This window comes from Drosophila serrata, unplaced genomic scaffold (assembly GCF_035046125.1).
Source record: "Drosophila serrata isolate PLE 108 unplaced genomic scaffold, ASM3504612v1 contig_275, whole genome shotgun sequence".
NCBI classification, from domain to species: Eukaryota; Metazoa; Arthropoda; class Insecta; order Diptera; family Drosophilidae; genus Drosophila; species Drosophila serrata.
This window is the reverse complement of record NW_028257173.1, coordinates 3,208,750-3,228,791: the sequence shown is the minus strand read 5'-3', so window position 1 is coordinate 3,228,791 and position 20,042 is coordinate 3,208,750. Positions and strand designations below refer to the sequence as shown.

Below are 20,042 nucleotides of genomic sequence, written 5' to 3'. Positions count from 1 at the left end.
TACTTACATGATAAATTTATTCGTTTTATAAAAAACTACAACTGAAATCCTAAAATAATAATAAATGGCCATAGACTTCAGAGTAGGGTAGTAAAGATATGTATATTAAGAAATAGCAATGTTATTATTTGTATGCTTTTGCATAATTATATATGATAAAATATATACAATAATTTTAGTCAAAAGCTTGTAACGCAGTGGAGGAGTCATTTCCGAACCTATAAATCATATATATTCTTGATCAGCATCAACAGCAGAGTCGATCTAGCTATGTCAGGCTAAAATTTAATTTTTTCAAATTTTGAAAATTTTACATCGGGTTACATCGTCATAATTGTCAAAAAAAATTTTTTTTTATTTAATTATAAGTTGAGTATGTAGATTTATTAACATTTTAAAAACTAGTACAGAATAGCTTTCCGAATTAAAATGTTTGGCTGTTGTTTGTTGGCTTAGTTTTGATATTTTTAAACTTCTATTTGCCAAAAAAAATTATCCTTCACTATATTCTGAGTAAAATTATAATACCCTTGGAAGGGTATATAAAATAATTTGACAAAGACAGAGCTCAGAAATTACTAAATTACAGAGGATCTAAGATATATATTAGATAAGATAACTTATGTTCACCTTTAAATAATTATGGACAGACAAAAAATGTTGTATTTTGTTAGCAACTAAGGCCCAAAAAGACATATCCAGTATTTATAAACTTACATTTAAGTCTTTAAAAGATAAGATATGACAAATTAGGTTTATGCAGTCGATGCCTTTAACAATTTTATTATTGCCAGCAAAAATTTTACATAGAATCTTGGAAATAGTGTCTTATTTTCAGGCTTTTCAATTTTTTAGCAATTTGTGAATCCAATTCAAACTGCTGTTACATAACGAGAATACATTGGTCAACTAACAAGTGACTTAAGCGCCCAGCTGCTTGTAGAGAATGGGCACATAATCGTCGTACTCCGCCTGGTAAAGATTACCGGCAATCGGATCGCCCAGATCGTACTTCTTAGCAAAGGCTGCGATTTTGAAGCCCCCACGTCCGTCGGCACTGTTGTTGGGCAGCCTCTTCTCGTCGAAGGTCAGCTTGCAGTTTTGCTCGTAAATAAGGAACACGTAGCGATGCAGGCCAGTGTCCGGCGGCGGTCCAGATCCGACGTAAGCGGAGAGCACCTCGCCCTTGGCGATGTCGCCGCCGGGAATGTTTCCCACCAGCCAGTGGTGCCATTCGCGGAACGTGGGCTCCTTGCGGCTCGGTGCATCCGGGTCGGTCATGCACAGAGTGTAAAGCTTGTCAGGGTTCGCCTCCCACTTGACAGTAGGCTGGTCTTTGACCTGGGTGGGGGTCAGAACCTGGCCGGGCTTAACCACAATATCACAGGGATATTCCACCGTTGCCGTAGCCTTCGGGGCCTTGGCAATTACATCGGGTACGACACAGTGTTCCTCCATAGCTTTTCCAACTTTCCCACAAGAATACTGACGCAGATTTTGGGTAAATGCAGAGAGCGGCTCGTTGGTTAGAATGGAATTTTCCGAAGCGCCTCTAAATGTCTTCAGCGTTCTAACCGTAATGGCGGCCGGCAAATTGACAGTCACAGCGGTTGAACGGACAAAATCTTTACGAAGATTTCGGGAAATACGGGACAGATTGCGCAGGCTTTGCATTCGCACCAAGTTCATCTTGATTGCGGAATTAAGCTCAGTGCAAATTAATTAAATAACTGTTTATTGGCGAGTATTTGTTTGCCAATTAAACGGCGGCAACTCTGTCATTCACTGGATGGTCGGCAGCTTGAGTTATCGTTATCGATTTCTTTTGTATAATTTAAATTTTAATATTTCAGTTATTTTGACATTAAATATATAGTAAATGTGATACAAAATTTAGAATAGAATAGAATAGCGTTTCTATAAAAAATAGCCTAAGAACTAGAACCTCGGAACACTGAAATTTGTATACCCTTGCAGATTGCAATTTGATCATTAATGATTAATATAATATAATATATTATTTAAATTATATATTGGTGATGCCTATTTTCGTTACTTTCCCTACGTTTACAGTTATAAATTCAGTTTCTAAGGGGGCAATATGATATATTAATTCGATTTTCATTTTCAACAATAATTTGTATCATTCCCATGGCAGCTATATGTTAAAGCAGTCATATTTTCATAAAATTTAAACCGAAATTTTAGAATAATACAAAATGACAATATAAACATATGTTAAAAACTGGTAATTTTTCTAAAAAATTTTTAATCATTCCTTAAGCACCTATATGATATAGTCGTCTCTTCCGACTTATATACATACAAGTGAGAGTACCTAGAAGACTACCTGGAAAGTTTAATTCCGTTAGTTTAAAAACTAACAGAGTGTGTGAGTAGAAGGGTATAACATAACATAAATATTAACATAAACTATTATTGTTCGTTAAATAAATCGTTTTAATATATTAAATTTCGTCCTAAACCCTATGTTCTTATTCTAGCGAATGTGTTTTTAACAAGATGAAAGGAACAATGGATGATAGACAGGATGTGATGTGATGGGCAAGTGATATGCTTTTTGGACCAATATTTCGTTTCGGAAGCCATCTGCATCCTTCAGGCCAAACGCTGCAGGGGATGCAACTAAACCTGGTAGCGATGCTTGTGTCAGGCCTTTCGGAACATGTCGCCGGAGCCGTACGACAACCGTCGCTCCTTAGTGTTGCTGGTGACCAGCACCTCCTCGTCGAACTGCGACACTCGCTGCATTTTCGGACGCATCAGTCCCCTCACATCGTTTAGCGTTATGTCAATGTCCCGGAAGGCGTTAAGCAGGAATACAGCTGTGATAACGACCAGGAAACCGCACACATCGCCCAGGATGTCATCAAAGCGCATGTGAGTGAACTCCTTGAACAGAATGGCTGAGGCCACGATCACCAGGGTGGTGAACATGACGTAATACACAGGCGTCACAATGCTGGTGTTGAATATATCCAACGCCTTGTTTAGATAGTTCATCTGAATGGCGATAAAGGTGACTGTGACCAGGATCAGGAACCACGGCATCCAGGTGAGGAACACGTTTCCACCGTTATTCAACGTCTGACGAATGGCCAGACCCAGAGCCTTGCACGACATCACGGTCAGGGAGCCAATTCCCGAGCACATGAAGATATAGACAACCACATTGGTGTGTCCATGGCGCGGTGCAATAAAGCAGGCCACAAACACCGTGGAGCCAATGATGCAGATCACATACAGAATGAACACAGGATCCTGCAGCATGTCAAACAGCAGCTGCAGATCCTCAATCTCCTTCTCCTTGGGCGAATGAATCACAATAATTGTGGAGCCCAAGATGCACAAAAAGCATCCAATCTTTCCCAATAGGTTCAGCTTTTCGTTGAGAAATCTGGAGGCCATCACAGCCGAGATAATCACACTGAGGGCCCCCAAGGGGGTCACCAGGGAGGCGGGCGCAAAGGCATAAGCCGCAAAATTAGCCGCCTCGCCCAGTCCCACTGAAAGAAAAACAACAAACAGAGACAGTAAGTCAATGAGTCACAGATAAGGGGTTTGTTATGTACATATATCTGCGGGTATACCCTAATAGGCGGTATAATAATTATTGCCGGATGTTTGTAGTCTTTAAAACAATAACATATATATGTTTCTTTAAAGTTTTGCAGGTTTAAAGATCAGATATCGGATAGACCTTATAGGGGACTTTAAAATAACTAAATAACTGAATTTTGTAAGGGGAATATGAATTTAAATTTAACTCTAGGTCGGAATTAATTATAGTTGTAATCGAAAAAACAATGAAACAAGATAAGAACTACCTTGCTGAATCTGAACATATGTATATTTATGTCAAACATGACGAACTTTGGCTCTTTATCTGGTTTTTGGGGAACTTTTCTTATCTTTATCAGGGCGTTAGAAACGTATTCAAATTCTGAGTTTGGAAAAACTTCGACAAAAGAACTAATAGATTTATTAAATCGTAATTTAGGGCAAATCTGACTATTAGCTTTGTGTTCTTTGTTATGTTAGTTCTCTGGTGAAATTCGTGACAAAGACGTTAAAGTAACATAGAATAACCTATACACTTTCACAAGAAACTATCTTAAGTATTTTGGTGTTCCTTAATAGGGCTTTAGCTGCCAAAAGACAGTTTCCTACTCACTTGTTAGGAGACCCGCCCACCAGATCCACTCCCGTAGGTAGCCAAATCCTCCCGCCGAGGCTCGAACCTCGCCATATCTGCTTAGCCGGATGAGTGCCTTCTTTTTGATGATGAAGCTGGAGCCAATGAAGAAGCAGGAGGAGATTGCCAGGCCGACGCCGATGTAGAAATCAGTGTTGGAGATGGCGGCACTGAGGGATGCAGACGCTTGACTGGCTTCCTCCATCGACGCCGCCGCGGCTGGGAGGCTGCCGGGTACCGCCTGGGTCATTGGCATCTGCAGTGATGAGGCTTCGCTATTCATATTGCCCTCCGTGCGCTTTGTTTTCCTCTGTGCGCTCCGTTTTTCTCTGCTTTCTGTTTTACCACTTTTTGCACAAACAATTCTGCGTGAGTCACAAACAGAGTTGCAGTATTTCGATGTTACTATCGATACTATCGATACAATTAAAAACACGAAACACCGATTTCAACGATGTTTTTGTGCTCACAGTGAGTGTGCCATTCACAAAGAACGCGAACATGAAAACAAAACGTGCAACCGGTAGAAGAAATGCCGCCGAAATCGAGCAGCAAGAAAAACCAGGCCAGCTGGTATCACTGCGAAGCCTGTGGCGTCCACATTCCCTCCAAGGCGAGAGACAACCACGATGACCACTGCTCCACAATCAGCCAAGGCGATGCCACTCCAGATTCCGATGCGGAGTACGTGCGAAGCGGAACGATCTTCACGAGAAGTGTGCAGCAGCGTAACTTTGAGGTAGAATCGCTGAAGGATCTTTCTACCAAGTATGCCAACATGCTGTTGTTTGTCTCCGAGGGAGCAATGCAGTTAGCCCAACTGCATATTGGTCAGCATGTGGTGATAGAGGCACCGTCGGTGGAGCTACAGCCGCTGGTGAGGATTTTATGGCCCATATCAGAGCAATTCCTTACTACGGTGTTTGTGAGCGAGGGAGGTGAGATATCCCAACTGAAACTAAGAGAAATTTAATTCGAAATATACCTTAATATTACTATCTTTGTAGATTTCAAGCTCCATTGGACGCAGTTACGTGGTAAGCTCTTAAAGATCAGTTCCCTGGACACCAGTTGTCTCACAGCTGCTGCGAGCATATCCTTGAGACAAATAAACAGCAAAGAGACTTCATTGGCGCCAGGACAGATGCAGGAGGCCATTGCCCTGCTTAAAAGAGACATTGTTAATGGGATCTTTTGCAATGGCAGTGAAATCCATATGAATTTCTTCAACAAGAAGCTGCTTTTTCGCCTGGAACGATGGCAGGGCGCAGTGGAAGAAGCACTAGCTAGTCTCAGTCTGGATTCCAAGCCCTTGCAGTTCGTTCAGGTGACCAACGTGACGAAACTCCAGTTAATAGCTGAGAGTGCGGAGCAACAGCAAAATGAGCAAAAGAAAAACCATCGCATTACCAAATCCCAAATAGGAGGGCTGGACAGACAATTGCACCTGGTAGAGGAGAGCATGGAGTATGCCTTGGGCTTTAGGGCGTTACCTACAGGTAAATATAAATGTTTTAAATACTAAACCTGTTTAAATCTAATGTATGGTTTCCGTCAGGCCTTAGGGTATCGCGTGGAATGCTTTTATATGGCGCCACTGGCTGTGGCAAGTCCCTAATCCTCGAGGCCATGTCTGCGGTGGCCGAGGAGCGCAGTCAAGGAAATGCCCAACTCATACGCATCAACAGTGGCGAAATCTACAGCAAGTTCTTGGGAGAAACCGAACAAAAGCTGACGGCAATCTTCGAACGTGCCTATAATCATTATCCGCACCCAACACTTCTGCTGATTGAAGACGTCCACAATCTGTGCCCCAAACAGGAAAGCAGTGATCTGATCAAGCGCGTCTCGTTGGCCTTTCTCTCTTTATTGGATCAGCTTAGCAGTCCCAGTCAGCTGAAGGGAAGCAGAACCTTCCTGCTGGCCACCAGTTCTCAGATTGAATCCCTGCATCCGAGCATAAGAAGAGCTGGTCGATTGGACAATGAGCTGGAGTTGGGTGCTCCAACTCCCCAGGCGCGAAGAGAGATTATACAGTGTTTGACCCAGTCTTTGGATCATCAGTTAAGTGAAGAGGCGGCGGAGCATATAGCTTCCATAACCCATGGCTATGTGGGAGCAGATCTGGCGAATCTGGTGTATGCCGCCATGCTGCAGGCACAACCCCATCCGCTCCAGCTACAACATTTGCAGGCTGCCCTGACCCGCATCAAACCTTCGGCTATGCGTGAAGTTCTTATCGAGTGCCCCAACGTCCAGTGGGCGGATATTGGTGGGCAATCGGAACTCCGTTTGGCCATGCAACAAGCCATAGAATGGCCGCTGCTCCATGCTGAGAAATTCCAACGATTGGGCATCAAGCCGCCCAGGGGTATCCTCATGTTCGGACCGCCTGGCTGCTCCAAAACGATGATTGCCAAAGCTCTGGCCACCGAGAGTAAGCTTAACTTTCTTTCGATCAAGGGACCGGAGCTCTTTTCCATGTGGGTCGGCGAATCGGAGAGGGCGGTGCGTGAGGTCTTCCGAAAGGCTCGCCAAGTGGCACCCGCCATAGTTTTCTTCGACGAAATCGATGCCATTGGCGGCGAGCGGTCCGAAGGCGACGGTTCTGGCTCCGGATCGGGTTCCTCTGTAAAAGAACGCGTTCTCACCCAGCTTTTAACCGAGATGGATGGCGTGGAGGCTCTTCAAAATGTTACTATTGTTGCAGCCACAAATCGACCGGATATGATCGACAAGGCTCTACTTCGACCAGGAAGAATTGATCGTATCCTCTACGTGGGTTTACCCAAGACGGAAGCGCGTCGTGAAATCTTAAAAATTAAACTGCGGGCTATGCCGGTATCGAAGGATGTGGACATGGAGAAATTGGTGCAATTGACGGAGGGATATTCCGGTGCAGAAATACAAGCGGTGTGTCATGAAGCTGCGTTGCGCGCTTTGGAGCAAAGCTTCGAGGCGGAACAAGTGCAGTGGTTGGACTTTGAGCATGCCTTGAAGGCAGTGCCACCAAGAACAAGTCCGGAATTGTTGAAACTATATGAGGATTATCTCAAAAGGAAGTAGAAACCCGAAGGAGATATTAATGAGAAGTTAAGCAATGGTTCTTAAGACAAACCAAGAAGATTTGTATATAAAAACAATTGAAGAAATATGTTTTAATAGTATTTCTTAAGATTTAAGGCCTGGTAAATCTGAGATTGTAATCGAAAAATTTAGAGCTTTTAGCAGGCACAGCCTTAAACTCCAACCGACGATTGAAAACTGTAAAAGTGTGAGATATACAGTCCCCTGTTTTCTGTTAAACATTACTTTGCTTTATTTAGTGTTCTCTGATTAGGCTAATGAGATAAGATCAAAAGCAGAATAATCAGTTAACCCCATACTGAATTTGTATAAAGGCACAAATTTCCCAAATTGTCTTTGTATCGTTTATAGACATCGCGTGAACATTGAAAGGGAATTTCCAATTAATGCGTCAATTAATTGATATTGGATTCTTTCGGAATTGCCAATAAAATCAACTTGACTCAACTTTTCAGTTAAGAAATAATTTCACTGATGGTTTTGCTTGCCTTGCAAATCACTAAATAGAGCGAAGAGAGAATTAAGGCTTATTTAAAAGCGCTTCTCATGTTGTTTCTTACACTTAGTAAGTTATAATCAGTTTTAAGAGTAATTAAATATCAAGAAATTTCTCTTATTTCAAGTTTTGAGGGTCTCCTAAGGTCAAACAGTGGCTATACAAAATATGTTAACTATTTAATTGATTTTTTAAAGAGCTATTTGTTTGATTTTAACCTTAACTTCCGGAAGAAGATTACTATTGAGAATTCTATAAAATGTGGGAATTTAGAAAAGGTAAACCATTGACTTTTATGTTATGTTTATGTTTTAATTAATTATTAATTGTAACCTAACCCAGATTTTCCCATTTCAGGCTGTTGTGTATGAATATCTCTGGCATCCACTGTGGGACTATTTGACGAAGAGCACGCGAAAGCTTGGGGCTCTCTCCGCTCCCAGCTGACACGATCAGTTGCCGGCTGGCGTTCGTCGCGTTTGGTTACGACATTTTTTCAACTGGCGCAAACTTGTCGCCGGAGGAGAAGTATTCCAAATCCGATCCGTTCCGATCCGTCGTCTGGAAAAATGAAGAATTGGTTAAAGCTTTCGTTACTGCTATGCACCTTTGGATTCTTCCGGGAGCTGCGGCCCTCTGAGCCATATGTCACGGAATATTTGGCCGGGGACTATGGTAACCTGACCTCTACGCAAATCTACCAGAATGTCTTTCCTTTTGGCACCTACTCTGTGCTGGCCGAGCTGGTGATTGTGTTCCTTATCACCGATCTTGTGAGGTATAAGCCGGTGATAGTGCTCTCGGCGGTGGCCGGTATCGTTCTCTTCTCCATGCTGGTGTGGACCGGGTCTGTGCTCATGTTGCAGGTGGCCCAGATCTTCTTTGGATTCTACATGGCCGCCGAGGTGGCATACTATACGTACATGTACGCCAAGGTGGACAAGGAGCGGTATCAGATTGTGACAGGTCACACGCGGGCTGCAATTTTGAGTGGAAAATTTCTGGGTGGCTGTTTAGCCCAGATCATGGTGTCTACTAAGAGCATGAACTTTCGGGAATTGCATTATATCTCGATAGCCTCACAATTGGTCTCTTTAGTTGTGTCTCTATTACTGCCCGGAGTTCCACGGAGTCTCTACTTTTATGCGGTCAACGAAAAGGGTCCAGTCCATCAACCAGTAGGCGATGTACAGACACCGAAATTCTCGTTTAAAAACGCATGCCGCTTGCTGTGGTTTCACCTTGTCACTTCCTACTCGAATCCCGTGGTGCTGCAGTGGAGCATCTGGTGGGCTCTGGCCACATGCGGTCAAATACAGGTGAGTTTTGGATGTTAATTTTAATATTAATAAATGAAATGCTTCAAGTTAAATTACTTTTAAGTGGAAAAGCGGGATATCTGGTTCTTAAAGATGTTTTTAAAATGTATTTATGTTTGATTTGTTTGTAAATAATTGCCAGAAAAACTGGTATTTCCGGTCAGAACAAGTGAAATAACCTTGACCCAGTATACGTTTTATCAATGCTATTTATAATTAAATTTCTATACATTTACATGAATTAATCAGAACACTAAAATAAAATTTTTCTCCTCTTATTCCCCAGGTTATATCCTACATACAGTTTCTATGGAAAGAGGTAGCTCCGGGTAACCGGAGCCTTTACAATGGCGGCGTTGAGGCCTTGGCCACTCTACTGGGAGCCGTTGGAGCTATCCTGGCAGGACTTTTAAACTCGAATAAGCGTCGAAGTGCCTATATGCTAGGCATATCCATCTGTGCCACTGTCCTTGGAGCATTGCTTATCTGGGCAGCACGTACCCAATATATCTGGGTGGTCTATGCCAACTATGTGCTCTTCTGTGCTGTGCACTTCTTCATTATCACCATAGCCGGAGCAGTGGTGGCCGAAAACGTCGTCGAGGACAGTTTTGGCTTGATCTTTGGCATTAATACTTTAGTGGGTCTACTTCTCCAAGCTATCTTGATCATTGTGGTGGTGGAACCAAAGGGATTTGGTCTTGCGCCTAGAGATCAATATGTGGTTTACGGCAGTTATTTCCTAATTCTGGGTTCTATCTATATAATAGGTATTGTTTTTGTTAAACTATGGCGCAGAAGAAAGCTTTCCCGTGAGGGTAATGTGGCAAACTTGACGTAACGACTGGTTGAATTTATTAAATTATAATAATATTACTATATTGTAAATAGAAACCTTGAAAAGCACTAGTTAAAGCTTCCACAAAAATAAACACTAGGAGAATTAATTCACGTATAATGAAAATTCCTTTTTTTAAATAACTTTTTGTTGTATATAGACATTAATTGACTCAGGGATTTCATTATTATATAGAAATCCTGTCTTCCCGTATTCTCAACATAAAAGTTCAAAGGGAGCTAAAGTATAAGGAATTATATCATGAAATTACATAAATCAAAATAACCGGCATATTAATTACATTAAAACATTTAAATAAATTTTATTTATAATTATAATTGTACTACATAATACTATTGCAAGAGCAGATCCATTTCCTCCGCATTCGAGGACATCAGATCCCGCTCTAAACTAGTGGAGGCTGTCGTTGCTTGATTCAGAAAGAGATCAAAGTCGTAGCCTTCCTTTTGGGCCGCAATGGAATCCTTTTGGTTGCTAATGGTCTGCGGATTGGAGAGCAGGTCTACATCATACAGACCCAGTTCCTTGAGGAGCGTATCATTCTCGCTGTTGGGTTGGGACGCTGAGACGGAGGAGATGTCTACAGATTCCTTGGTCTCCACATTAATGATGGCCGCAGGTTGTTCCACCGCCTCAAAGCCACAGTCAACCTGGGAGGGTGTCGTATTGGAATGATTATTGGCTTCGATTTCATCATCGTCCAGCTCCTGGGGCTTCAGGGTGCTCGACTTATACTGAAAGTCCGTCTCCTTGAAGTCCACTTCGATGGGAAAGAGAGGTGGTAGCGAGTCCAGCCGCTCCACGAGACTCCTGTGCAGTTCTGCTAGACTCTCCAGTAGGCTTCTCAGCTGCTTGTTGAGATCCATGGCATGTTTGCACTCCAGGAGTTCCATTTTCTCGAGGACGTCGGTCCGGAGCTTGGCGAACTTACTGCGGGCATCCTGGCGACATCGCAGGATTAATCTGTACTCATAGTTGCCCGTCTCCACGCGGTACAGTGGCTCCTGGAGGGCCGCAAAACCATGCTCCTCGTCGTCCATTTCCTTGACCTTCAGGCAATACGAGAGATATGTGAACTTGGCATCGGCATAGCGACGCACAGTGAGCTTTGTGTCCGGTATGGCTTTGTTCAGGTACGTTCCCAAATCAGCAAGCACTGGCTTAATCTGCTTAATGATACCCAGGCCATCCTTCTCCAGGGTGCGATGGAACTCGCCAAATGTTCGAAACGCCTCAGAGGCTCGCTGTTGCGGCTCATGGACAGAGATTTGGGTGAAGCAATCGCCAAAAGACTTGTAGGTCTGCAGGAGATCATAGTAGGCCTTGAGCATTCGACGGGCATGCTCCACCAGGCCCTTGTACATCAGTTCAGTGCCCTCCAGTTCCTCCAGTCGCTTCACCAGGGAATCATTGCATAAAATCGCCCGGGAGAGACCCAAAGTGTCGGCGGTATTGCTCGATAGGTTGTCCACGATCCTGTGCTTTAGCTTCTTTAGTATAATGTCCAGGGTCTTGCCCTGTTCGGGATCTGCATGCAGCTTGTTGTAGTGGATGACGACCTCGTCGGTGGCTGTTTGAATCATCTTGGCCACCTCCACCTTTGTCTTGCCCTTCACGCTCACTGAATTCACAGCCAGTAGTTCGTCTCCGGATTGCAGGGAACCCTCCCGAGCAGCGGGAGTGCCATCGAAGATCTAAAATTGTAAATATATTAAAATCTTAATACAAAGAATAATACACAAAATAGTAAAAGGGACAATTCATCAGTATAGTACCGACTTTAGATATTTGTTAAAAACCAAGCCTATGAGTTGTGGCATTTTAAACAATTTTTGAAAATATTCCGAATTGAAACACCTGGAAACTTTTAGGCTAGCCAAATTATGACCATCACCAACTGGTATAAATGGGCAAATGATGCCATCAAGGCCGCTCCCCAGATTAAGCCTAAGGTGATACCCGGCTTCGATTGTTTGGATGACCGGCTGCAGGCTGTGTTGCGGGAACAGGGACCTCAGAAAAATTCCCCTAAACGGAAGCCAGCTGGTGGCGGTCAGAAGCAGGGGAAAGCGAAAAAAGCCAAGGCAAGGATTTCGTCACCGCGGTTTCATAAGTACCAGAAACTATACTCTGACAACCTCCAGGACCTCAAGCGTTGCGCTGCCGGCAAATGCAACGAGTACAAGTTCCGGAGCAAGCCAGTGCCAAATTTCGCGAGGTCCCACCAGCTTCTGCAGAAGCGCAAGCAGTACTTCACCTCCATCAAGAAGCTAACTAAGCCAAAATCTCCCCGAACTCTCGTCACGTCTATGAAGGCCCTGATCAAGCGCAACAACGAGGAGAGTAAAGAGCTCAGTCGGTTGGCGTCCAGATCAGTACCGAAAATCAATTCGTCCAAATCGATGGACTATATGATCCGCAAACCGTTTAAGCCTCAATTGGAAATCTCCTTTACGCGGCCGAAGCCTTTCCGTCTTCACACCTCGAAGCGGGCGTTAATACGTTTTCTATACGATAAAGAGAAGCGAGTGCGGATGGAGGAGCGCTTCTTGCAGCTGGCTAACGAATGGTTAGAGTCGGAGAGAAGGGAGTATTTTAGGCTACGTAAACTGACCAACTTTAAGGCCAATCCAAATCCCTGGAGAGAGAAACTAACCAACTTTAGACCCACTCCGAGTTCCTGGAAACCAGATCGTGGATATTATAATATTTGGCATGGAAGCAAAAATTAATGAGTAATTAAAATAAAAGGTTTTTCTTTTGATTCTTCGGAGGATAAAGCAGTATAAAGCCTTCCTCCACTCACCTGTACTATATATAGACAGGGACACATGGGGGCTCCTCCGCCAATGCTAATTCCAATCAGGTTGCTCTGATCCTTGGTGATGACGACGGCATTGGTGGTGACAGTCATTCCCCTATTAAATTTAAAATTTAATATATACGCCAATTAGTTTAAATTAAAATATACGAAAGAATGAGGCGTGAACTACCCGTGCTATTTTGTTAATTGTAGGTAATGGCTATGAGTGTGGGATATTGTGGCAATTTTCCATACGTACTCACATCGATCGGTGCAATTTTCTAAATTAGCCATATGTTACCAGTTCTAGCAAGGCCATTGGACTATATAGTAAATAATATAAATCTGTTGATCGGGGCAGTTTAGTTTCGTAGAGCTATAGTTTCTGACTGAATTTGGGATTCGGTATACTGGAGGAAACCTCGTAAACAATACGCTCTATATGGTATTCACTAGCTAGCCTAGCATTATAATTGTATATAGTATATTTTATATAAGCATCTAATTACTACTACACACAAAATAAAATCATAATTGTTCTTAATTGGGTGAAAAAGAAAAACAAAAATAAAGAAATACCTTTAGTTCTAGTTTTGGGTTGATTATTATCACAAATTACTTTACAAATATATATAGTGGTCGCTCGGTGATAACGGTATACTCATTTGTAGAATAAATTGATAAAGTCTAAAAACAATTTATAACTAAAGGGAGAAAATAAGAACTTCTATTGAAACAGTGTTATTATTTCAAATAAATATAAAAGAAACGGTTTTATACCTAAAATAGGAAACTGCCAATTAAAGAATTTTTCTTTAACGTGATCTAAAAAAATATAGTGATAAAAAATTATGTTCTCAATAAAAACATATTTTTTTCTAGCTTTCGAGCGACCACCAAGTGGAATATAGTATTATCGAGACGAATCTGAGTCAATCGGCGGACTTGACTTACAAACGGTCTAACTCATACTTCTGCCTATTGGCGGATTCGCTGCCAAACCTGTCCGAACCAAAGCCCGCCGGAGAGCAGAGCATAACGGTGGCCTCGCTGATGGCGGAGGACACCTCCGGCTTCTCCGGCTCCGCGGGGAGTTCCTTGTGCCGCCGTACATCCTCGGCATTAGCGCCATCCAACTGGATGAGCAGCGGCACTGGCCTGAGTCCAACAATATGTTTGAGTTTGTGTTGCGATTATTGATTTTTAACAGATACTTTCGCAACAGATTGTCTCGTGCCCATGAAAACAAAGCTATGCAGAGAGTTTTCCTTATTTGGCAGGATTTCAAAGGATACTCACATCTTGTCCTCCTCAAAAAAGAAGTCATCCTCCGTGTCTGTCAGCATTTTTGGGTCTTAAAATACTAAATATTTATTTAAATTTGTTTATTTTGGCCACTTGAAGTTCCTTCTGGAGCTGTAGAAACATATCGATGCTATCGATGATGCGGCTATCGAGAGACCTATCGATTTTTTCCGGCTATCAAGAAAAAAAGAATTGTTTTGTTATTTTGTAAAAATATTTAAAAGGTACTGTGTTAATAATTAATTATATATATAAAATATAATATAAATATATATATTTATAAAAAAAAATACCGATATGTTGATATTTAGATACATTTTTCACATCCCTAGTTTTGGCCATTCCCACGGCGTAACCATGACCACTTGTTGCCTAGGAAACGCTGAGCAAAAACATAAACAAAAGATGATGGACTGGGCCGAAGAACTTAAGATGACAATTAGGAAGGTAAAAAACTACTAATAATTAAGTGTAATTAGTATTTTGGCTTACCTGTACTCCACAGACGACGGCCAGGAAGGGGCGTCGCTCCAAGAGTCGCGATGTCTTGAAGGAGGAGTCCTTGCAGACAGCAGCTGCAGGCTCCAAGGACATTTCCATTGATATTACATTGAATGTACAGGCCCAGGGCGGAACGCCGCCCTCTACATCGGATGCAGGCACTTCGTCATCTTACAACAATGAGTTCGAGTCGCATCGTCCACCCATCCGACGCATTTCGGGTGGATGGGCGGACTCTGGCCTGAAAGGATTGAAGTAAGTATGGTTGTCGCTCTGTGAGTCCTTTACTGAGCCTACTACTTTTTCTTTTTAGGTCCAAGAAGAACTCGTTTGATGAGTAAGTTCCCGAAATGAAGTTACTTAACGCAGAAAGTTTTATGTGAAACGGATTGCCACATATTCTTGCTTACATTTCCCTTAATATTCTTTGTTATATACATATTTAGTACTAATATATTTTGTTTCCCACTTCCAGTGAGCGTTTTAAGCAAACAAAATCGGCCACAAATTCAATACCAACAGATGACATACCCGTTATACCTGATATGGATGATATCAAAGATGAAATAATGCTCAATGAGATAGTGGAACCGGCCAGGTAAAAGGAATATTTAAAATCCCTTAGCTCAGCAATTAAAAATATTCTATTCCCAGTGTCGGTTCAACACGTTCTGCGGTTTTAAAGGAGGCCAACTCCGATTTGCTGTCTCAATACGCCTTCTCTGCCGTGGATGGCTTTGATCTCTCTATATTAACCGACTGCCTGGTTCCCCAGGAGAGCCTTAATGAGAAGGACGATCTCTGGCAGTGGGACAAGCTCTTCACCGAGGTAACAGCCGAAATCCATTCGGATAAAGTGCCTAATATAGGCATGAAGATCGGACCCGATGTGGTGCCGCCAACTCAACATTCTTAAATGAATTCTTACTCAAAGCAATTAGTGCAATATAAAATACTCAATTAGATGTAATGTAATTTAAAAATCCATTCATTAGATGCCTTAAATGATCACAAATACTCAATTAAATTGCGATTTTAAACTAGCTTTACAAGTGACTTTTGGTTGCGAGTTATTGGATGGCTCTGCCAACACCATCCAAAGCCTTTTCCTTGTGATCGGCAGCATTGGCACGAGACTCGTAGTTGCAGATGGTGACGCCATGGTAATGCGCTTCAGTAAATTCGCCTCGAAGACCTGGCATAGGGATAATGTATGGTCATATATAGGCTAGAATGGCATTAAAACTCACCAATATAGTAAATGAGTGTGTTGTCATCGCCAAAATTGCTGGGAAAGTACAATGATAGATGGTGAACGGAGGAGAAGGTGACCACTTTCGGTGAGTACTCGATCTCTCCACGAGCATCGCGCGTTAGCTCGAATTCCTGATCCGGCTTAGCTTTGGCGTCGTCGAAGGTCATCTTCGGACGGTTTTTGAAGCTGCAATGAACATCATTATTAAGGTTTTGAACATTGAACATGATAAATAAAACCTGTGGAAGGATTGATTACATTTTAACCCTATTTGGATGCGAATCATCGTTGGGGCCGCTTATGATGATTCCCTTGAGCTTGACGTTGCCGGTGAAGGGTATATTGAAGAGCAGTTCCTCGTCCGCGTCGCTCTGCACATATTTTGTGAGATCTAGGCGCCTTTCGTACGGCTTGAAGACGCCTTTGCCCTGGCCATCCGTCTCCTCGTTTAGGCACTCTGTGTTCTCGATGTCGATTTTTGTATATAGACTGTATTCGATGCCCATTTCCAGGGCATGATCAATATCTGTAGCTTCGTGGCCGCAGCCGCCATGGTCGTGTGAGTGTCCGTGCGGCATGTTTTCGGGCTTAAAGTTAATATACAAATATAAATAAAGGAGTCGAGTCACTTATGCACGAATGCAGTCACATTAGAAAACCATTCACACAGAACGACTACACTTTTGGTATATTTAACCATTAAAAAGTATTTTTTTTTGTTTAAAGAGCGTTGGTATATCTATGCTACTTTACTACGGTCACACTGACAGCCAGCCGAAAATCGTAAATTGTAGTAATTTTTAATCTGTGTTAATCGGCATTAAATTGATTCGGAATAATTGTTCTTTGCCGCAAATCGTGTAACTAACGTTCCAATGGCGCCCAAGGCTAAATCGGTTGGCATCAAGCCCCAGGCCAAGGCCTTCAAAGACAAGTCCAAACCCACCGATGTGCGTATGTCCAACATCCAGGCGGCAAAGGGTAAGAAATGTGTTTAAAAAACGTAAATTAAGAGCGAAAATCATTAGAAATGTATGCCCAATGGCTATTTGTAATTATGTGAAGACGTTGAAAGGATTTTGGGGCAATGTTATGTTAAAATTGCTGCCCAAATGGCAAAGTAAAATAGCAGTTGGATGCCGGCTGTGTCTGGAACCTTCTTGAAGAGGAAGAAGAAGAACGCGTGTGGATTACTCATGTGATGGCTGAGAGTGGAAAATGTTTCGGCTTTGGAATACCCTTTTAGGGCTTCAAGAATAATGATAGAAACCAATACAGCTATTAAGTTTTCTGTAATGTATAGATAATCCTACCTTAACAGCTGGGTCTATATATACAAGTCCATCTGTTTGGTTATGGGTTAATTAGTCATATGTTTTTTAATATATTAAGCGTATAACAAGCTTTTTTGGAAAGACAGCGATGTACTACACTCTTTATACAATTAAACAAATATTTATTACAAATTCTCTTCCTTTACAGCTGTTTCCGATGCCATCCGCACCAGCTTGGGACCCCGCGGCATGGACAAGATGATCCAGGCGGGCAACGGCGAGGTGTCAATCACCAACGATGGTGCCACCATTCTGAAGCAGATGAACGTTTTGCATCCGGCCGCCAAGATGCTGGTTGAGCTGTCCCGCGCCCAGGATGTGGCAGCTGGCGATGGGACCACCTCCGTTGTGGTCATTGCCGGCGCTCTGCTGGAGGCTTGCGAGAAGCTGTTGCAGAAGGGCCTGCATCCCACTGCTATCTCGGACTCGTTCCAGCGGTGCTCCGACAAGGCTGTGCAGATCCTCACACAGATGTCCACGCCCATTGAGTTGACAGACCGCGAGACGCTCATTAAGAGCGCCTCCACATCTCTGAACTCCAAGGTGGTGTCGCAGCAGAGCAGCCTGCTGGCTCCCATCGCTGTGGATGCCGTGCTGAAGGTCACCGAGCCCGGCAAAGAGGTCTCTGTGGATCTTAAGAACATCAAGGTCATCTCCAGCCTGGGCGGCACCGTCGAGGATACGGAGCTGATCGATGGTCTGGTCTTCACCAGCCGCTCGGCAGGCACTAATGCTCCCAAGCGCATCGAGAAGGCCAAGATCGGTCTAATCCAGTTCTGCATCTCGGCGCCCAAGACCGATGTGAGTATTTTGCGGACATAAAAGTTCTGACTGGGAAACTTAATACAAAAACTAAATCTTGCAGATGGACCACAGTGTGATTGTGTCGGACTACGCTGCCATGGATCGTGTGCTGAAGGAGGAGCGTTCCTATATCCTCAACATTGTCAAGCAGATCAAAAAGGCTGGCTGCAATGTGCTGCTGGTTCAGAAGTCCATCCTGCGGTAGATTAAACAGCTCTGTTCTCGCCGTCCATATACTCATAATTCCTGTTATCACAATTTCCTTAGTGATGCTGTTTCGGATCTGGCTCAGCACTTCCTGGACAAGATCAAGTGTCTGGTGGTCAAGGATGTGGAGCGCGAGGATATTGAGTTTGTGTGCAAGACCCTGCATTGCCGCCCGATTGCCTCGCTGGATCACTTCACAGCTGAGAACCTGTCCAGCGCCGAACTGGTCGAGGAGGTGGCCAGTGGCACAAACAAGTTTGTTAAGATTACCGGCATCCAGAATCCGGGACGCACCGTCTCGATCATCTGCCGTGGATCCAACAAGCTGGTTTTGGAGGAAGCTGCCCGCTCGCTGCATGACGCCCTCTGTGTGGTGCGTTGTTTGGTGAAGAATCGTGCGCAGATTGTGGGTGGTGGCGCTCCAGAGATTGAGATGTCTCTGCAACTGGCCGCTGCAGCTCAAACCGTTGAGGGTGTGGATGCCTACTGCTTCCGTGCATTTGCCGATGCTCTGGAGGTCATTCCTTCGACGCTGGCTGAGAATGCTGGTTTGAATCCAATTGCCACGGTCACAGAGCTGCGCAACCGTCACGCCCAGGGCGAGAAGACGGCCGGCATTAATGTGCGCAAGGGCGCCATCACAGACATCATGGCAGAGAATGTGGTGCAGCCGCTGCTGGTCAGTATTTCGGCCATCACCTTGGCCACGGAAACGATTCGCTCGATCCTGAAGATTGATGATATTGTAAGTAGAAAAGTCTTTTATTTATTGTGAGTATTTCGAAAATTCATTTCTTATTGCAGATCAACACCTTCTGCTAGGAATTGAGCGCAGTCTCCTTCAGTTGTCTATGTCTCTGTTCAAGATCAATCTTCAAGCATTTTCATCTAATCCCTCACATCTTATATCTATTATGCGGCTGCGCATGAAATTTTGAATAAAATTCACATTATATACACTACGCCTTACCAGCTTAAAACCTATGTATTTAAAAAAAGAAAAACAAAAACTAAAAGATTAAATACTTCGCTAACACGGAAAGGAATTGTTTTGTTAATTGAGAAGGAAATGTAATAGAGATTTGAGTGATTTTATAAAGAATATTTAAAGATTTTTATGATATGCTAGCGAGAATTAATTAAATTTTGAAATTTAAATGTATTTGCTTTAAGCTATTAAAGGTTCTCTAGGCCTTCTATCAACTAGCTTCTAATATTAAACACACAATGAAAGACTTTTACTTTTAGACCCACTTCTCCGCCCCAAGTGATTATCAGCTAACCTTATCTAATGTGCGAACTCATTTTCCCTTAGTTTCTGTCTTCGAAACCTAGGGTTTCAAAGGGTTCACACCAACGCCCCAAAAATAATCCACCCCGCCGTTCGTTCCTGTTTTTTTTGGGGATTCCTTTTTGTCCTGGGCGTGTAAATAAAAATCACTTGATGCGATTTTTATGATGTGCGTTAAATGATTAAACCACTTGAACTGGTTTCAAATTGTCAAAAAAGGAGAGTAGAAGCAAAGGGAGGCGGCAAAGGGTCTTTATCCTTTTGTTTTCTTAGCCCCATTTTCGGGTTTCGTTTACACTTGGGTGTGATTAGATTGGGGAATGGGTCCGAGATTCAAGACTATCTCTCGTGTCCGGAAACTTTCGGCGCGTGTAAGTTAATTAAATGTGTAAACATGTCAAAGGGATCAAGTTTTTCAGAACCACTATCATGTGCCATCGCCACCCCCATATTCACCCATCCTCCCAAGATGGTGTTGATTTCGAATAAGGCCCTTGATTGGCTTTGATTTTTGAGCCTCGGATATAAAAAAAGCTATTCCGCTAATTGGCTGACTAACTTAAGG

General features: G+C 43.1%; 9 protein-coding genes across 13 annotated transcripts; 5 read left to right on the top strand and 4 right to left on the bottom strand.

The window, feature by feature from the left end:
• Positions 1-749: 749 nt before the first annotated feature.
• On the bottom strand, positions 750-2,816 carry LOC110183933 (protein D3). Its single transcript, XM_020952297.2, has one exon. It carries the CDS (start codon positions 1,687-1,689, stop codon positions 922-924), a length of 768 nt encoding a protein of 255 aa, XP_020807956.1. The 5' UTR covers positions 1,690-2,816; the 3' UTR covers positions 750-921.
• Positions 750-4,704, bottom strand: spict (magnesium transporter spict). The gene is made up of 2 exons (XM_020952296.2): positions 4,196-4,704; positions 750-3,527 (listed from the first exon to the last, which is right to left on the bottom strand). Exons 1-2 carry the CDS (start codon positions 4,497-4,499, stop codon positions 2,671-2,673), a joined length of 1,161 nt encoding a protein of 386 aa, XP_020807955.2. The 5' UTR covers positions 4,500-4,704; the 3' UTR covers positions 750-2,670.
• LOC110183930 (ATPase family gene 2 protein homolog A) lies at positions 4,685-7,995 on the top strand. The gene is made up of 3 exons (XM_020952294.2): positions 4,685-5,154; positions 5,224-5,715; positions 5,775-7,995. Exons 1-3 carry the CDS (start codon positions 4,749-4,751, stop codon positions 7,280-7,282), a joined length of 2,406 nt encoding a protein of 801 aa, XP_020807953.2. The 5' UTR covers positions 4,685-4,748; the 3' UTR covers positions 7,283-7,995.
• LOC110183931 (thiamine transporter 1) lies at positions 6,305-10,082 on the top strand. 2 transcript variants are annotated; one of them, XM_020952295.2, is made up of 3 exons: positions 6,305-8,077; positions 8,157-9,118; positions 9,405-10,082. In XM_020952295.2, exons 2-3 carry the CDS (start codon positions 8,369-8,371, stop codon positions 9,957-9,959), a joined length of 1,305 nt encoding a protein of 434 aa, XP_020807954.2. In that variant the 5' UTR covers positions 6,305-8,077; positions 8,157-8,368; the 3' UTR covers positions 9,960-10,082. The 2 variants fall into 2 exon arrangements, with proteins under 2 accessions (XP_020807954.2, XP_086690907.1); XM_086834781.1 differs by having other exon boundaries at positions 7,987-8,077; positions 8,142-9,118.
• A 171-nt stretch (positions 10,083-10,253) lies between these two features.
• On the bottom strand, positions 10,254-14,241 carry PICK1 (protein interacting with PRKCA 1). 3 transcript variants are annotated; one of them, XM_020952258.2, is made up of 4 exons: positions 14,080-14,241; positions 13,735-13,938; positions 12,784-12,895; positions 10,254-11,671 (listed from the first exon to the last, which is right to left on the bottom strand). In XM_020952258.2, the coding sequence occupies exons 1-4, from the start codon at positions 14,124-14,126 to the stop codon at positions 10,310-10,312; spliced, it is 1,725 nt and encodes a 574-aa protein (XP_020807917.2). In that variant the 5' UTR covers positions 14,127-14,241; the 3' UTR covers positions 10,254-10,309. The 3 variants fall into 3 exon arrangements, with proteins under 3 accessions (XP_020807917.2, XP_020807918.1, XP_086690906.1); XM_020952259.2 differs by lacking the exon at positions 13,735-13,938 and having other exon boundaries at positions 14,080-14,239; XM_086834780.1 differs by lacking the exons at positions 12,784-12,895; positions 13,735-13,938; positions 14,080-14,241 and adding an exon at positions 11,753-11,869.
• On the top strand, positions 11,861-12,767 carry LOC110183928 (uncharacterized). Its single transcript, XM_020952292.2, has one exon. The coding sequence runs from the start codon at positions 11,861-11,863 to the stop codon at positions 12,707-12,709; it is 849 nt and encodes a 282-aa protein (XP_020807951.2). The 3' UTR covers positions 12,710-12,767.
• Positions 14,242-14,417: 176 nt separating the features above from the next.
• On the top strand, positions 14,418-15,629 carry IFT43 (intraflagellar transport 43). The gene is made up of 5 exons (XM_020952286.2): positions 14,418-14,532; positions 14,591-14,841; positions 14,900-14,923; positions 15,062-15,184; positions 15,241-15,629. The coding sequence occupies exons 1-5, from the start codon at positions 14,443-14,445 to the stop codon at positions 15,500-15,502; spliced, it is 750 nt and encodes a 249-aa protein (XP_020807945.2). The 5' UTR covers positions 14,418-14,442; the 3' UTR covers positions 15,503-15,629.
• LOC110183925 (PITH domain-containing protein CG6153) lies at positions 15,552-16,537 on the bottom strand. Of its 2 annotated transcripts, none has more exons than XM_020952287.2 (3): positions 16,100-16,537; positions 15,837-16,027; positions 15,552-15,781 (listed from the first exon to the last, which is right to left on the bottom strand). In XM_020952287.2, exons 1-3 carry the CDS (start codon positions 16,417-16,419, stop codon positions 15,657-15,659), a joined length of 636 nt encoding a protein of 211 aa, XP_020807946.1. In that variant the 5' UTR covers positions 16,420-16,537; the 3' UTR covers positions 15,552-15,656. The 2 variants fall into 2 exon arrangements, with proteins under 2 accessions (XP_020807946.1, XP_086690899.1); XM_086834773.1 differs by having other exon boundaries at positions 16,081-16,501.
• CCT4 (chaperonin containing TCP1 subunit 4) lies at positions 16,494-19,228 on the top strand. The gene is made up of 5 exons (XM_020952260.2): positions 16,494-16,822; positions 17,324-17,976; positions 18,041-18,180; positions 18,247-18,931; positions 18,991-19,228. Exons 1-5 carry the CDS (start codon positions 16,717-16,719, stop codon positions 19,006-19,008), a joined length of 1,602 nt encoding a protein of 533 aa, XP_020807919.1. The 5' UTR covers positions 16,494-16,716; the 3' UTR covers positions 19,009-19,228.
• The last annotated feature ends 814 nt before the right edge of the window (positions 19,229-20,042 follow it).